The sequence below is a fragment of the Bos indicus x Bos taurus genome, chromosome 4 (genome assembly GCF_003369695.1).
Source record: "Bos indicus x Bos taurus breed Angus x Brahman F1 hybrid chromosome 4, Bos_hybrid_MaternalHap_v2.0, whole genome shotgun sequence".
Classification (NCBI taxonomy): Eukaryota; Metazoa; Chordata; class Mammalia; order Artiodactyla; family Bovidae; genus Bos; species Bos indicus x Bos taurus.
In genome coordinates, this window is record NC_040079.1 from 65,724,339 (window position 1) to 65,742,834 (window position 18,496).

The 18,496-nt window shown below is 35.4% G+C and overlaps 1 protein-coding gene across 1 annotated transcript in view; it reads left to right on the forward strand.

The window, feature by feature from the left end:
• Nucleotides 1–18,496, forward strand: part of FOXP2 (forkhead box P2) — a 659,704-nt gene that overhangs the window by 462,088 nt on the left and 179,120 nt on the right. The window contains exon 5 of the mRNA XM_027539578.1: nucleotides 2,686–2,775. Within this exon, the coding sequence (XP_027395379.1) occupies nucleotides 2,686–2,775 (90 nt within the window). The remainder of the gene's footprint in view (nucleotides 1–2,685; nucleotides 2,776–18,496) is intronic.

Below are 18,496 nucleotides of genomic sequence, written 5' to 3' on the forward strand. Positions count from 1 at the left end.
AAAGTGAAAGTGTTAGTTCCTCAGTCGTGTCCAACTCTGCAATCCCATGGACTGTAGCCCACCAGGCTCCTCTCTCCATGGGATTCTCCAGGCAATAATACTGACGTGGGTAGCCATTCTGTTCTCCAGGGAATCTTCCCAACCCGCTCATCAAACCCGGGTCTCCCATACTGCAGGCAGATTCTTTACCATCTGAGCCACCAAACACAGATTCAAATTATAAGGAGATTATATAGTTTCCCTTTTAAGTTCTGATAAATACATATGGTTTCTTTACAGGTTTTTAAAAAAAGAAGTGATTTATTATGATGTCAGAGCTGTCCTTTCCTTTACTTATTGTTCTTCTTTACCAGAGTTTTGCTCATTGCCTTCTGACAGTTCCTTTGACAACAGAGACACACTAGAATGCACTCTGACCTGGAAGCCAGGAGACCTTGAAAGCACATGATTACTCTAGGCCTCATTTCTCTCATTTGCTAAAATGAGGGAGTCAGATTGGATGACTTGTAATATCGCTTTTAGTCCTAGTCATTCATGATTCCAGGATTGTGAACTATATTCATTAAAAAGTCTTTAAGCAATGGCAACCCACTCCAGTACTCTTGCCTGGAAAATCCCATGGACGGAGGAGCCTGGTAGGCTGCACTCCATGGGGTTGTGAAGAGTCGGACATGACTGAGCGACTTGACTTAAGAATAATATGTATGTGTTGCTGTGTCTATGGAATTAAATATAAACTATATAAAACTGTTTATATATATATATATATATATATACACAAAATAAACTAATAAATTCAAAAATAGAACTTCTAGAAAAAAAATTAGGCAAACTGTGTGTGACTTTTGGCATTAAAGGGGAAAATAGTGGATTTTTTGATCTTGAGAATTTCATATAGATGTAGCCTAAATCATACTATATTAATTTCCATTTGAAAAGTGACAGTTGTCTTTTTAAAAAAATGAACTTCCGTTAAAGAAAAAAAGAAAGAAAGCTATATTATATAGAATATCAAGTTGAAATTTTTTAAACTGAATTTTGTGATAATGAAGTATTTATGGAATTTTTCTTTGATATTTTTTCCAGTTGAACTTTATAATAAAACTGCCTGAGATCACTGGAATGTGCTAGCCTTAGAAATATTTAGGCTGACTTGTAATTACTTGAAAATTTAAAAAAGCAAATTGAAGTTGTTGTGAATGAGTGTGTCTCCGAATGTAAAAAGTGTGCTTGACAAACTATGCCAGATCCTGCTATGGGAAGGCAAATCAATGTTGTTAGGAGATGTGCTAGGGCATTCAGTTTGTTTACTTTGGTTTCTATGTCTGCCTGCCTTCTCAGAAAACTTGCTTGGAGCCAGACTGTAGCAGCCCTCTCTCTGTCTTTTCATAATTGATCAGGGGATGACTGCCTTCCCTGAGGGTTAAGACGTGGCAACTTTTTCTGTTTGCTCAGCATCTCAATGCAGTAGTTCAAACATTGTTCACACCAGCTGGCAGTGTAATGCCATATGCACATCTTGTCAAAGCAACTGTTGTCATGGATACTAGAAACTCTCTTAAAAACCAGCTCATTGATTCCAATCAAATTTGTACTTTTTATCAGCTTAGAATCTGAATTATTATAGAAGAATATTGATCTAAGATATTGTTCCCATCAGGAAAAATTTACCTTGTACCTTAAAACAGTGAATAACAAAGTAGGATAATGATTTATTTTAGTTTTATGTGTTGAAAAATTTCATTATCTAGTGCTCATTGAACTCAGTTGTTGACAAAAACAATGAGTTTGTAGAGGCTCTCAAAAAAAATTTTTTTAATTAGTTTACACTGCTACCTTTAAAACATCTCAATATGTATTTTGTATGACATTAGTTTTTATATGATAAGTTTATAAGGTCCAATCACCAAGCTGTCCCTCCTCTAATAAATAATATGCTTACATTAATTCCTTATGTTAAGTTTTATCTTCCTGAGTGGGACAGAAAACATAAAAATAAATGAAAACATCTTCTATTTTGATTGGTATTCTGTCACACATAGAAACAAACCTGATTGGTTGAGTGGTAATTTCTTTGTTCTCTGATTTTGCTAAGAATGCAAATGAAAACCACTCAATTTTATTTGGTATTAAAACTGCACTTTATTTTGTCAAAGGAGAGATTTCCCCTTGAATTGTAAGTACAAAAAAAGTGTTTTTAATCTTTAGTGAAAATCCTTATTAATTCACTTTCAAGATAATCTGATGTTGATTTGTCAAATTTAATTACAGCTTCTGGTAACACTTGAAGTCTACTGCTTTTGCTTCAAAATTGTAATATGAAAATGCAAATTGAATGATAATTTAAAAGGGACTGGGCATTTTGGTTGAACACTCAAAGACAAGTTCCATGTGGAAATGAGGTTGTTGATGCAGTTTATGATTTTTTCTCTTTAAGCACTTTAAACAAAATAACTTTATTTTTTGCAGGATTACATTCATCTCTATTATTTTAAATAAAGTTGTGTAATGTGTGTTATGTGATTTTTTTCACATTAGAAGAAAAATAATATTTAATAATTCTCTAGAAAGGGAGGATAAGGGGGTGGGATTGCCATACATTGAAGTTGATTACTATTAACCAAAGAATAACTGATAATTTACCTTTCAAAAAATATTTAGATATTACTCACTTTTCACTTCTAGGCTCTCCAAGCAGCAAGACAACTTCTCTTACAGCAGCAGACAAGTGGATTGAAATCTCCCAAGAGCAGTGATAAACAGAGACCACTGCAGGTTAGTAAAGCAGCACTCCTGTCCTTGAGGTCTTACTTTAAAAGATGTCTGTAATGATAACAGATATGCAGACCCAGTTGTAGACATACAGAAAAGTATTACATTTGCATATGTAAGTAATTTTAATTCAAAAAGAGAACTCATCTAATCTTCTTGAAATAGAAAGAATAATATTCTACTAGCTTAAATTTCAGAAGTTCACAGGTTCACTTACTGGACAAATGATGTAGAGATAAGATTTAGGATACATAGGCCTTAAGAGTTTTGTATAAAACTTTCTAATGAAATTTTATTCACAGACAGGTTACATGTGAAATTTCTTCCTTAAAAACAAAGTCGTAGTACAATGGTAGGGAAGGAAGCAAAGCGGTCTGAAGACAACCCTTCTGTGGTTGTATTCAAGTGACAAATGCAGAAAACCTCCAAAGTTGCCAGAAAGACTGTTTGAGTTTGCCAAGGAGTTATTGCTGTTGCTACAGTTATAAAAACACATTCTGGAGTTTGTTGTCCTTATTCACTATGTTTGTCCTATGAAACTGATAGTATGTATGTCTTTTAAAGTAACTTTTTGCCACATAATATAACCATTGTTTTAGATGGCCTTAACCAAAATGTATAGGACATTAGGCGGAAGAAACATTTTTAGAGTATATTTTTGAAATATTTGGAAGGTAGACTCTGGAATTGCATAAAACATTATTCAAAATGTTTATCAGTTCTGTTGAAAGATAAGCAATGCTTTTTTTGGATCATGTGTTATATACATGTCTATAAGTTGTTGTTTTTTTAAAAGTCAACATCATTCTTACTGCTTTATCTTAAGAAAATAATCTTGAAAGAAAATTTATGGCCTAGCTGTCTGTTTTCATTTTCCAGGTATACTTTCAGGTGCTAGTAACTAATTCATATGGTACCCTACTGAAGCTTAGTTTGTGTGACAGAATTATTGGCTATTGATCTACATAATCCAAAAGCTACTCATTACCTAAAAATTGAATTAAATGCATAGTCCCTAGGCAAATGTGAGATGAGTATATATTTTTGGGAACAAACCCATTTTGGGGGTGTGGGTGGGAAGAAGGGGGTCTTGGGGATAGGTGGATATGATGTACTGATGTCTGCCATGATTGCAAATCAAAGTTATACTAAGTCAGCTTAAGTTTAAGATTCATTTTAACTTTTTTCTCTTGTAAAATGGATTTCACATTCTTTTAACTGGTAATTCTGTAGTGACAAACTTTCCTCACTATCATATGCTTCCCCAAGTAATTACGGTTTTTGAAGTATTTCCATCAAGTTATCTGATTCCATGAGAGCCTCTCCATACATTTACATAACAGAGAAATTTGCATAGAAGTCACAGAAGATAGCAAATGAAATGCTTATCCTCACTATGGCTTCAGACTGAGATTTTTGCTTTCTTGTTGGTATAGCAAAGGAAATTTAGATACTGGCAGAAAAACCAAAGGTAGAAAAGATTATTGTTTCAGATATCTGAAAAACACCACATATTGTCCTAATTCTATTTTTATCATAGCTCCTGACAAAACAGACAAAATACTAAGTTGTTACTCTCCAAAGCTAAGTCCAGGAGAAGTTTCTTTATTGTTGGTTACCACGGTATCTTTGGAAAGAATGGCTGGGCTTTAGTTTTTCTGCTTTCTTTTTTTCTTGTTGTATTGGAAGGCAAAATGTGCTACTTTAACTAAAATATACTTTTTTTTTCTTGGAAAGTACATACACACATATAATGTGGCAATATTAATGAGTCAAATACGAAAAGGTTGGTCATGTACCAAATGTTTAAATAAAATTTTGAGCAGAGCTCTTCAATTTTATCATTACCAAAGGGTGATTAACAGTATTATAAATACCTTTTAACAATTTCAGTTGCTAATCATCTCCACAAACTTTCATTGTGTCACTTATATTTAATGTCTTGTGATTCTTATTATTTAGAATACATATCCATTGTACATATTATAAAACTGTAGCATTTTATTACTGCTTTGTAATTTTAGTGGGATCTCATGCCAAAATGTCATAAGACTGAAGATTTAGTTGGTTTTTATGAATAAAAATTTATAAATAATGAGTGAAGATGTATTTTTTCACCAAAATATGCCCTGCAATTAATATGAGTCTACAATTCTAGTATTTCATAGTACTTGATAAGCTTAGCAACTGGAAACATGCTGGGATTGTATTAAAAATCTAATAAAAATCTGATAGCGTTTTATACTAGCTTACACATTTGTCAAAAGGAGATGTAAGGTAATGCTTATCTTTGCATCTACAAATACTGTTTAATGTGAGTTGCACTATTTTCCACTTATGTTAAAGAAAAGGGTAAAATGTTTCTGTTAAAATTTTTAACCATTTAATATGAAAGTAATACTTTAAAAATTCAATGATTCTCTCACAGCCTACTTCTTTTTCTACTTACCTAAGAGTTTAACCAACCTTTCATAAGAGAGTTAGTGTAGATTATCTTTTAGGATTAAAAAACAAAAAAAGATAATTTAAAATGTTTCAAAATCTGTACTTCAAGGCAAACTATTTGGTGTTAATAATAGATGGTGGTGGCTTGTACTTTATCAGGTATAACATATTTTTAGAAGACCAAAAGAGATATGTGGTTTTTATTTTAAAACATAGTTTTGATGGAGAATGATTTTATAACATTTGAAAGAAAGGACAGATTTTTTTTTTTTTAAAGAATCTGTTTTAATGGCTCAAGTCACAAGAACAATATTTGGTTGCTTTGTTATATTCAACTGAATTTCTTTTAAATGTTTAAAAGTGGTAGCCAGATTTGAAGTGTGACATGGCAGAGAGTATATTTCTAGTAGACTTGTATTTATCTACTATTCCTTTTTCATTTACACTTTTTCAGGTTTTTGTGCTACGCATGGCATAGATATTAGCATATCTAATGCAAAATGGAAAGAGAAAATCATATCTGACAAGCTTGAGTACCGATCATAGTAGCAATTTCACTTTCATGTATAGATATCTGGATATATGTGTTTGAAACATGTTTGCATTCATTACATGAAACACCAATTGAATAGGTCCGATCAGTAGGTACATTGGTAAATGACATATTGATGAATAATATATAAAGATTGTGATGCAAATGGGAGCTGATATTAACCTAAGAATTACCAGATGTTTCTTCTTTATGTTCTTATTCTGTATCCCAGAAAAACATAATCTAATAACAGCTGAAGACAGCCTCTCATTTGTTTTATTTGTCTATATCTACTCCTTACACTTTTAGACCTGATGTACTCATGGTGTGCCATAATGAGGAAAGTTAGCCGCAGGATAATATGTAATACTTTCAATTTCATAAAACTAATTTCCGGATTATTAAAAACAGTAAATGCACACACATGTCTGTGTGCACACACACACACACACACACAAGCACATCTGCATAAACACACATGCACACTTCCATAATCTGTAACTTAAAAAGTTTTTGTGAAATACATTATCAATTTTCTAGCCTATGACAAATCTACTTAATTTAGTTTAGGTATGAAAATTGGTCGCATTATTGTTCTTGTTACATTTACAGCCATGAGACAGACTTGTGGTTCTTCAACAGCTGTGCAGAGCAGAGACGTAAATTTAAGGTAAATGCCATTGCTTTGCTATCTTAGATGAATATTAGTATATAGCATTGTAATCACTTCCTTCATTGTAGGTATCTTATATAAGGTTCTCTTTCCCAATAGGTCATTTAAAATTTTTTATAATTCTGTGTTAAATAGTTTGAGAATGGAATAGTAAAAGGCCAAAGTGAATTAACCTAGAGGTCTTATTCTGACTCTGGCACAAGTGAGTTATATAAGTTTGAGGAGGTCATTGAACATCTTGAAAACAAAGACATTGGGCTACCTGATGGACAAAATATAATATTCTGTGGTTAAAATGTATTTCACTTTTTTTGGAGTGAGTGATAGGCATCTAATTTTTCAGGGTTAGTTGTATCTTTTTGGATATTGGCTTATGTGTAAGAATTATGTTTGTTTGTTTGTTTTCAGTTACAAAGCACTTTATTAATATACCATAGCCAAAAATAATGCTTTGGAATCAAAGTATCAAATATCATATGTATGAAAATCATGGTACAAGTGTCATTTAACATCTAAGGAAACTTTATTTAATGCCTTGAAATAATTTTATATGTTCCTTTAGGAAAAAAATCTAAGCTCCATAAGGAGTTATTTTACCATGTATTTACTTGAAATTCTGCAGTGCATTTCTAAAATTTCATATTCCAGGGAAAAAATAAAAAATAAAGTATAATATGTAAATAATGAAATATTTTTCCTGGGGTGAAATATTTATCCTGGAATAAAATATTAACTCTGTGAGTTATAGAATTGAACACTGATAAATATGTTTTAGAAAATTATCACAGTCCATCCATGCACTGCTAAAGAATGAAATTGAATACTTCCTTCCAACATTAGTTTCTGACTTCTTGTTCTAGGAATTAGAAGATAAAACACATTTTATTCCAAATACTGAAAGAAATATAAGCAAGAAATCTGCAATATGGGTTTGAGATGGACAATTTACTGTGATGCAAATATTTAAAAAGAACTTTTAAAAGGTGTTTTTTGCTGTCTATGTTTTATGTATATTAAAAATAAACAGTTATATATTTTATATCATAACCTTAAAAAAGAGTTTCGTTTAAAAACTACTATCAAGGACAGACTATGCCTGTGTGGTCCTCATTTTCCCATTCTCAGTCAGCAGTTCAGTTGCTCAGTTGTATCCGACTCTTTGTGACCCCATGGATTGTAGCACGCCAGGCCACCCTGTCCATCGCTAACTCCCAGAGTTTATTCAAACTCATCTCTATTGAGTTGGTGATGCCATCCAACCATCTCATCCTCTGCCGTCCCCTACTCCTCCTGCCTTCAATCTTTCCCAGCATCAGGGTCCTTTCCAATGAGTCAGTTCTTCACATCAGGTGGCCAAAGTATTGGAGTTTCAGCTTCAGCATCAGTCCTTCCAATGAACACTCAGGACTGATTTCCTTTAGGATGGACTGATTGGATCTCCTTGCAGTCCAAGGGACTCTCAAGAGTCTTCTACAACACCACAGTTCAAAAACTTCAATTCTTCAGCACTTAGCGCTCTTTACAGTCCAACCCTCACATCCATACATGACTACTGGAAAAAACCATAGCTTTGACTAGACAGACCTTTGTTGGCAAAGGGATGTCTCTGCTTTTTAATATGCTGTCTAGGTTGGTCATAACTTTCCTTCCAAGGAGTAAGCGTCTTTTAATTTCATGGCTGCAATCATCATCTGCAGTGATTTTGGAGCCCAAGAAAATAAAGTCAGCCACTGTTTCCACTGTTTCCCCATCTATTTATCATAAAATAATGGGACTGGATGCCATGATCTTAGTTTTCTGAATGTTGAGTTTTAAGCCAACTTTTTCACTCTCCTCTTTCACTTTCATCAAGAGGCTCTTTATTTCTTCTTCACTTTCTGCCATAAGGGTGGTGTCATCTGCCTATCTGAGGTTATTGATATGGTAGGACTGCAGCCTACCAGGCTCCTCCGTCCTTGGAATTTTCCAGGCAAGAGTACTGGAATGAGTTGCCATTGCCTCTCCACTGCATATCTGAGGTTATTGATATTTCTCCTGGCAATCTTGATTCCAGCTTGTGCTTCATCCAGCCCACTGTTTCTCATGACGTACTCTGCATATAAGTTGAATGAACAGGGTGACAATGTACAGCCTTGACGTACTCCTTTCCCTATTTGGAACCAGTCTGTTGTTCCATATCCAGTTCTAACTGTTGCTTCCTCACCTGCATTCAGATTTCTCAAGAGGCAGGTCAGATGGTCTGGTATTCCCATCTCTCTAAAAATTTTACAGAGTTTCTTGTAGTCCACACAGTCAAAGGCTTTGGCATAGTCAATAAAGCAAAAATAGATGTTTTCTGGAACTCTCTTGCTTTTTCAATGATCCAGCAGATGTTGGCAATTTGATCTCTGGTTCCTCTGCCTTTTCTAGATCCAGCTTGAACATCTGCAAGTTCACAGTTCATGTACTGGTAAAGCCTGGCTTGGAGAATTTTGAGTATTATACTTTACTGGCATGTGAAATGAGTGCAATTGTGTGGTAGTTTGAGCATTCTTTGGCATCGCCTTTCTTTGGGATTGGAATGAAAAGTGACCTTTTCCAGTCCTGTGGCCACTGCTGAGTTTACAAATTTGATGGCATATTGAGTGCAGCACTTTCACAGCATCATCTTTATGATTTCCCATTCTACTAAAGAACATTTTTTAAAAGGAGGAGTGAAATAGTCTTTTAGAAATGTTATAGAATGAAATATTTCTTAAAATATTATGATGTTGCCACATGTGGCCAGATGCACAAGGCTAACACCCTGTGGAGGAGCGTCTGAGATATCCAGTCCATCATTGCTAAATGCACTTGTGTGGAAAACAGAACAATCTACTCATGGCACGGAGAACAAGAAACATCCGTTTTGGAGTCTGAAGCCTCTTTACTGTCCATTTGTAAGACTCTGGGTAGAATAACTGAATCTCTTGAAACCTATTTCCTTATCTTATTCTTAGGTAGGAATAAGGATACCTACCTTGCGAGATTGTTGTAAAGACTAAAAAAAATACTGTATAAAGTAACCAGCATATATCCTTGCACTTATATTGAATTAGTAAATGATTTCTATTACAACCGTCACCAGGAAATTTATATTTAATCCAAGGTTATGATAAGCATTATATGTTACCTTTTACTTGGTCGTAATTGTCACAAGTCACTATTCACTATGATATGAAGTGTGTCTAATTTATAAGAAAGCCAACAGTGAGTTTTTATGTACTGACTAGAGTGTGTCTGCTTCCTGTGGGCCCCCACAGCATGTATATATCACACTTGCCACACACAAACTTACACTTTAATGTTTGTCTTCCCTGCTAGACTGTGAGCTCCATGCCGGCAGGGATCATGCCGGCACTGCTCATCTCCGGTGCCTGCTGAATAGTAGAGCTCCACAAATACCTGCTGGGAAAATGAATGAGGAGAGATTGGGCTGAATTGAGAGTAGGAGGAGGTTGGAAGTGGGAAAACCTTAATTCATTCAGTGAAAACTGAGTATTTATAATGTGTAATATCCTCAAATCAGATCAGATCAGATCAGTCACTCAGTCGTGTCCGACTCTTTTCGACCCCATGAATCGCAGCACACCAGGCCTCCCTGTCCATCACCAACTCCCGGAGTTCACTGAGACTCATGTCCATCGAGTCAGTGATGCCATCCAGCCATCTCATCCTCTGTCGTCCCCTTCTTAGGGACTTATAATTTGGCTGAGAAGACAGTAAGACTTGCACACAAATATCAAGCCACAGTGGATGTGCTGTGGTAACCAGAAAGGCAGAAAGTGCTATAAGTATTTTGTTTTATCTTATTTTATTGAGTATAGTTGACTTACAATATGTTAGACTCTGATGTGCAACATAGTAATTTGATTTTTATAGATTACACACCATATAAAGTTCTTTTAAAGTGTTGACAATATCCCCTGTTCAGTGCATTACTTATAATCTACTTGTTTTATAACTGGTAATTTGTACCTCTTAATCCCTTCACCTATTTTCCACCTCATTCCACCCCTCTCCCTTTTGTTAACCACTAATTTGTTCTTTGTATCTGTGAGTCTGTTTCTATTTTGTTATATTTGTTTATTTATTTTGTTTTTTTAGATTCCATATATAAGTGAAAATATACTCTACTTGTCTTTGTCTGACTTATTTCACTAAGCATAATACCCTCCAGGTGAAACACACACACATATATATGTATGTCCATTCATCTGTCAATGGCCACTTGGGTTGTTTCCACATTTTGGCTATTATAAGTAATGTTGCTATAAATATCGGGGTGCATATATCCTTTTGAATTCATGTTTTCAATTTTTTGGATAAATACCCAGGAATTGCTGAATTGTATGGTAGTTCTACTTTTAATTTTTTGAGGAACCTCCATACTGTTGTCCACAGTGGCTGTGCTGATTTACATTCCCACTAATCATGTATGAGGATTGCCTTTTCTCCACATCCTTGTGAACACTTACTATTTCTTGTCTTTTTGATGATAGTTATTCTGACAAGTGTAAGATGATATCTTATTATGGTTTTGATTTTCATTTCCCTATTGATTAGTGATGTTGAGGCTATAAGCATTTTAAAAAGAAAATTATTGAATTCAGGCTCAAGTGATCTATGAAGGGTTTGTAGAGAGGTAGCATCTATGTCCAGTCAATGCTAAAGGAAATCAACCCTGAGTATTCATTGGAAGGACTGATGCTGAAGCTGATGCTCCAGTACTTTGGCCACCTGATGCAAAGAGCTAACTCACTGGAAAAAACTCTGATTCTGGGAAAGACTGAAGGCAAAAAGAAAGTGAAGTGAAGTCTCTCAGTCATGTCCAACTCTTTGTGACCCTGTGAACTGTAGCCTACCAGGCTCCTCCATCCATGGGATTTTCCAGGCAAGAATACTGGAGTGGGTTGCCATTTCCTTCTCCAGGGGATCTTCCCAACCCAGGGATCAAACCCAGGTCCCCCATGTTGTAGGCTACTGTCTGAGCTACCAGGGAAGTCCTTCCCACCAGGGAAGGCAAAAAGAAAGAGGGTGGCAAAAATGAGATGTTAGCATCACTGACTCAATGGACATGAATTTGAGCAAACTCTGGGAGATAGTGAAGGATGGAGGAACCTGGCATGCTGCTGTCCATAGGGTCTCAAAGAGGCAGACTTAGCGGCTAAACAACATAAGCATCTATGTTGGGCTTAAAGAAAGAGAATTCGGTAAAGAAATTAAAGGGTGATTTTTTTTTTTTTTTTAAATCTTCCAATTTTATTTTATTTTTAAACTTTACATAATTGTATTAGTTTTGCCAAATATCAAAATGAATCCGCCACAGGTATACATGTGTCCCCCATCCCACACCCTCCTCCCTCCTCCCTCCCCATACCATCCCTCTGGGCCATCCCAGTGCACCAGCCCCAAGCATCCAGCATCATGCATCGAACCTGGACTGGCAACTCGTTTCCTACATGATATTTTACATGTTTCATTGCCATTCTCCCAAATCTTCCCACCCTCTCCCTCTCCCACAGAGTCCATAAGACTGTTCTATACATCAGTGTCTCTTTTGTTGTCTCGTACACTGGGTTATTGTTACCATCTTTCTAAATTCCATATATATGCGTTAGAATACTGTATTTATGTTTTTCCTTCTGGCTTACTTCACTCTGTATAATAGGCTCCAGTTTCATCCACCTCATTAGAACTGATTCAAAAGTATTCTTTTTAATGGCTGAGTAATACTCCATTGTGTATATGTACCACAGCTTGCTTATCCATTCATCTGCTGATGGACATCTAGGTTGCTTCCATGTCTTGGCTATTATAAACAGTGCTGCGATGAACATTGGGGTACACGTGTCTCTTTCCCTTCTGGTTTCCTCAGTGTGTATGCCCAGCAGTGGGGTTGCTGGATCATAAGGCAGTTCTATTTCCAGTTTTTTAAGGAATCTCCACACTGTTCTCCATAGTGGCTGTACTAGTTTGCATTCCCACCAACAGTGTAAGAGGGTTCCCTTTTCTCCACACCCTCTCCAGCATTTATTATTTGTAGACTTTTGGATCGCAGCCATTCTGACTGGTGTGAAATGGTACCTCATAGTGGTTTTGAAAGGGTGATTTTTGATGGAGAAATTTTCAAAAGATGTCGTCAAAGATGTAGAGATGGGAAATTGTGAGATCAGTTAGGCAAGAGTAAGTATTCAGTAGTTTGTTTTGATCAGCATAGAGGTGTCACATTAAAGGAAACATTAAGAGATTGAAGGGCTAAAAAACATACATTGCCAGTTTTATAGAGCCCAAAATGTCAAGCTAATGAGTCTGTACTTGATGGTTTAGGCAGTAGATGTTGTTAAAGGTTTCTGATAGGGATGTGATATAGTGATGGGGGAGGGCATGGCAACCCACTCCAGTATTCTTGCCTGGAGAATCCCATGGAAAGAGAAGCCTGGCAGGCTACAGTCCATGGGGTTGCAAAGAGTTGGACACGACTGAAGCGACAGCATAGCAGTGACATAGTGAAAGCAGTGTCTGGTGGAGATTCGTCAACAGTGGTCCATCTGGAGGGTGCTTTAGTTGTAAATGATCTGGAATAAGGTAATCTTTAAAAAGTTATTGAGGCTGGCATATCATGAATTGAGTTTTAGAATTTGAGGTGATGGCATGAAAGTAAATTGAAATAGCAAACTTTTAGAAAATTATAAAGAGTTTGGCAGAGGAGTCAGTTAGATAAATATTTGTGAAATAATCCAGAAGTGATAAATGAATCCCTGGAAGTGGGAGAGATTTCTGGGGGAAAAAAAAGTCATCTATAAAGAGAAGCTCTCTAACATCCACAGTTTTTAAAGCAAGAGAAAAAAGCAAAAGAATATAAAGAGGGGAAAAATGAATCAAGTTATCTTGTCCTCTATTGAATAAGGTCAAGGGAAGGGAGTTTCTAAAACATGGAGCTTGTCTTGTCAACCACATCAAACAATGACCATGAGCATTTTCGTACATGTAGTGCTGAACTGCAACATTGATCATTTCTATTCCTTTTTTTTTATTATTTGCCAAACTCAAGATCTGAAATACTAATGTTATTTCTAATGATTGGGGAAAAAAAAAACCTTACTTTAATATGTGTTAAATAGAAAATAGATAATAAATATACTTTTCCTTCTCTGATTGCTGTGTCTCTGATCATATAAGTAAGTGTATACTGTGTATATAATACAGAGTTCCTATAAATTAAATTTGAGAGAAAACAGCTTTCTAGGAGGTCACATTTTCTCTTTTCTTAGCTACCCAAGCACTCGACTCTTTCTGTAATCCATTAGGATGTTAAGTATATATTCCCTTGACTTCTCTACCTTAACTAAAGTAAGAGGAAGAAATAAGTAGAGCATTAATATTGTTAAGGGAGCTCTCCAGAAGATTTAAGACTTAGGCTGTGAATTTTACCTTAAGATGTTTGGAGGTGTTGTACAAGCTAAATTAAATGACAAAGTGAAGAACAATGTCAGTACATAATTAAAGACAAAATGTGAAATTATTTTGAAATTCACTTACATTTAAGATTCATTGTGTTTTCTCTATGGATTCTATTTATACCTTTAATCCTGCATTCTCCATTTCTACTTGGTTTTCTTAACATTTCTCTGCTACCTTCACCTTTTCCACTATAGTTTTTCTTACTTTATCATTCCATTCTTTCCACTCCTCATGGAATCTTGCACATTTTACTTAATTTCTGTTGCTTTCGTTTCCATATTGAGAAAAGAATAACTATAAATGCCTGAAATTATTAGGCATTTAAATGGCTAAAAGATATTCTAGCATATCATTTTACTAACAAAATAGTAAAAGTGTGTGACTTCTGCAAATCCAGTATCTAATATTTTAGTTCTCATCTTGCCTCAAAAATAGTTTCTTTTTTTCTATTTTAAACTGTAGTTTTAGTATGAGAGCAGCTTGACTCTTGAATATCTAGATACTTAGGAGAACCTGAAACCTTTCATGTAGTGCTAGAAATCTCCTCTTACTGATGACATTTATTGGTGGCTCTTTCAAAGTCAACCAGGCAAGAACACAGGAATGGGTTGCCATTTCCTTGAAAGTGAAAAGTGAAAGTGGAGTTGCTCAGTCGTGTCCAACTGTTCGCGACCCCATGAGCTAGGATTTGTAATTGTAGCTAGCATGTGATGAGTACATAAGAAGCATTTGTTCTTCCTTTCTTCCTTTTTGTTATGACTGAGCCCCTATAGCTCAGTTCAAACTAGAATTACTTGGAATGGTTGTACTAAATGGCCAGATTTTCTAAACAGATCTTAGGGTGTATTGATCATGATTATTTTAATAGCAGTGAATTTGGAAGCACAGCATTTGAAATGATCAAACAAAAGTGTAATGAATTGCTCTTTTAAAAATATTCAAGTCATTCTACCTTAATATGAAAAGCATATAAGTTCATTAAAAGAACCTAATCATATTTTTAAGCTAAATTATGGTTGGTCACTAAGTTACTTTTCTCAAAGGCACTTAATAAGTGTTAATAAATTGCTATAGTATAGTAGGTTTTTAAGATGAAAATGATGAAAATGATGTTCTCTGATTAGATGAGAATGAAACCACTCATGAGAACTAATTATAGTAGACCCTTGACATTCACAAAGTATGCAACCTTAGATCTTTGTGAACCCTCAAATTTAAGAAATTTCCAGTTCAAAAATACAGGAGGTCTGTGCAATCTTTCTTCCAAAGACTGTCATTCTGAGTCACGCTACCGTCATCACGTACAGAGTGTAACAAAAGTTAACTTTCCAACTTTCAATAAAATTTACTTTTTGATTAATATCAATTTTTTATAATGAAACTTTTTTTTTCATACCACAGGTTTTTCTAGATCAGTGACAACAGGTAGAAAACCCACAAAGCTACATTTATAATGGAAGAATCCCTAAAGTAGAGGAGTAAGTTTATGTGTGTGAGGAATCAGTAATCTAAAGACTAGATCAGCTCCCAGCATGCTTGATTTAGTTTTATGGCTTGACAGATTCCACAGGTATAATGTCATGGAACTTTGGGGTAATTGGAAATAATAAGACCAATCCTCAACATTTGTGAATTTTAAGATCTTGCAATCTAGCATCAGTTAGGAAAATCTAAGGTGAACCAACAAGTCCCCTCCACTTTCTCTGCTGGTATTTTATTTGAGGAAGGCACTTTTATTTTATTTTAATATTTTATTGTTTTATAAATACCATATTTTATTTTATGGTATTTTATTTGAGAGAGGCACTCAATATTGTTAATATTTTCCTCCTTCTTACTTGTAAATATCCAATGACATCAGTAGATAACCTGGGGTATTCCTTCAGAGTACAAGTTATCTGGCATGGTTTTGAAAGGCATGGGGGAAGAGACCTCATAGAAGTTCAACAATAAGTAGCTTTATTTTAATTACCATTGATTATTTAATGGTTTGGCCCAAGCATTCTGAATTTAGTGTTTTATCCCTCAAATTAGGGTGACTCTATTTAGATTCAGTTCAGAGTTGAAGGTCTTGAATCATATCCAGCTTGGCTAAAAGTATTTGGTGGTTACTTTAAAAGAAAGGATTTGTTTGATCATGTGAGCTTTTATCGTTTTATCTTCATAGACAGGTTTTAACTTGTAGGGCCTAGTAGTTAAGCATTTTGGTAACACAAGATAGACAGACAATTCCTTTGCACAGTATATAAATTCTTACACTTCTAGTGTTAAGACAACATTGCTGTAAAAGCTGCCACCTTGATATCTTCTCAAGCTAGTGCTACTGCACCTTCTCAAGTGACAAACCAAGGAACACATTGAATATTATGATGTGCTGACATGAGGAAAATTTGGTGTCTCAGGAAAACTGGAGTAAATTCTTCAATAAAATATCCCTGTAAAAAATAAAGTAACACAAAGGAGAAAATCAATCTCTCTATTCCACCTCCTTCCCATAGAGCCAAGCATGTAATAGACATTTAAAACATATTCATTTGTGATGAAAATGTGATTAGAGTTCTAGTTTCTCAAAAATGTGGGCATCATTTAAAGTTTTTATTTTATTCTAGGAGAGTTTTATTTTCTTTAATCAATAACCATAGTTACTCACCTAGATAGTCTTAGAGTTCAGGCTAATAATATTTTTTTTTAATCTAAGAAATTAGTTGAAAATCACCTAAAAATGGAGAATCTTGGGTTCAACCAAGAACATTGAGTTAAAATTTGAGGGGATGGGATCTTAGCAAATCAAAATATTTTAAACTCTCCCAGGAGATTCTAGTGCGGCTGGTCTACAGAGTGGTAAATAGGGACCCTGCAACTCTTCTGCAACACAGAAGCGGTTCCCTGTAATAAAAAGTAGCTAATCTGAATTCTCATTAATGCACTATGTCGTTTTTCCTCTCAGGGACTCGGTTTTCCAACCTACACAATGAAGCAATAGTTGAACTAGTGATATCTCAGTTTCCTTACATATGCAGCAGTCTTTAAATGTCAGTCCTGTGTTTTGTGTGTGTGTGTGTGTGTGTGTGTGTGTATCTTCATATCTGAGCTAACTAAAAAGTTCCTTGAGCGGGTTTTTTGAGATACCTGTCTCTGTTCATTCTTTCCAGGGGCATTTTCAACAATATTGTGAGAAATTTTATGTAAAATCTTATGATCTTATCTTTGAATTTTTTTTAATAGTAGCTTCTTTCTAAAGTCCTCAGCATATATTTCCTATGCTGGCCTCCTTTTAGGTATTGGAAGCTTAAAAAAAAAATTAAAGTTCATTGTCTTTGAAGATAGCTCTCCAGTGCAGTGGTCTTGCATGCTGATCTCATTGTCCACCATCCACTTTTTACAAATTATATGAGCAGCAGTGTCAAACTACTTAGGGCTCCTCCAGAATTGCTTCATGTTGCCATACAGGTGACCTTACCCTTCTCGTTTCTCAGTATGCCCTTCTGTCTTTCCATCCTGAAAACTTCTCTGAAGCTTTTAAATCATCTTCTCAGGTACTCTATAAGCCTTCTTTGAAACTCTCACCTGCCATACACACACAGTGTAGAATTAATAATTCCTATCTATTTTGTCTCTATGTCATATATATATACATCTTTTCCTGCATGAATCACACTGAATCATATATACTATAAGTTCCTTGAAGGTTAGGACTATCTCATTCATCTTCACATTTCCAGCATCTGGTAAATAGTACATTTTGCATGAATGTGTCGAGTCCATATTGGGCTTACCCTATGGCTCAGCAGTAAAGAATCCACCTGCAATACAGAAGACAGAGGTTTGGTCTTTGGGTTGGGAAGATCCCTTGGAGGAAGGCATGGCAACCCACTCCACTATTCTTGCCTGGGAAATTCCATGGACAGAGGAGCCGACCCAGCTACAGTCCAAAATGTCGCAGTCAGACGTGACTGAACACAACATACGTGAAGTCCATAGATCAGAGCCAAGTGATAGCCCTGTCAAGTTCCTCCTTTCTCCTGGGCTCCAAATGTGATTTTTTCAGTTGCCTGTTGGGGCATCCCAAAACCAACTTATCTCAAACCAGAATTATTTCTTTCTCCCCACAGTTGTCCAGTGTTTTTGTCAGCTTTTCCTAATAGTCTTCAGCTATAAACCCTTCTGATTAGACTGGGCCATATTCCTCTGCCCTAATATGAAAATTGCTCTGTTTTTCAACCTTATAGGCATGGCACAAAAGGCTGTAAATCATCATACATCTGTTACTTTAAAACCATGGTTTAATCCTCATTGCTTATTGAACATGCTGTTTATTCTTTTATTCATCCATTCACAAGGTTTGTAGTTTGCTTCTTGTATACCAGGCACTCTGCAGGGCACTGTGAATTATAAGAACTGTACCATTTCTTTGTGTTTCTTCCAGTTTCTCCATCTATTTAGAAGTCAGCCCCACCCCCTCTTATTTGGTTGCCAGATTTTTACACAAACCTCAAGACCTTACTCCCTACAGTCTTCTCTGACTCTTCAAAGAGAAGTGATCCCTCACCTATGTGTGTATAGAACCTGTATCATACCTTTATTATTCTACA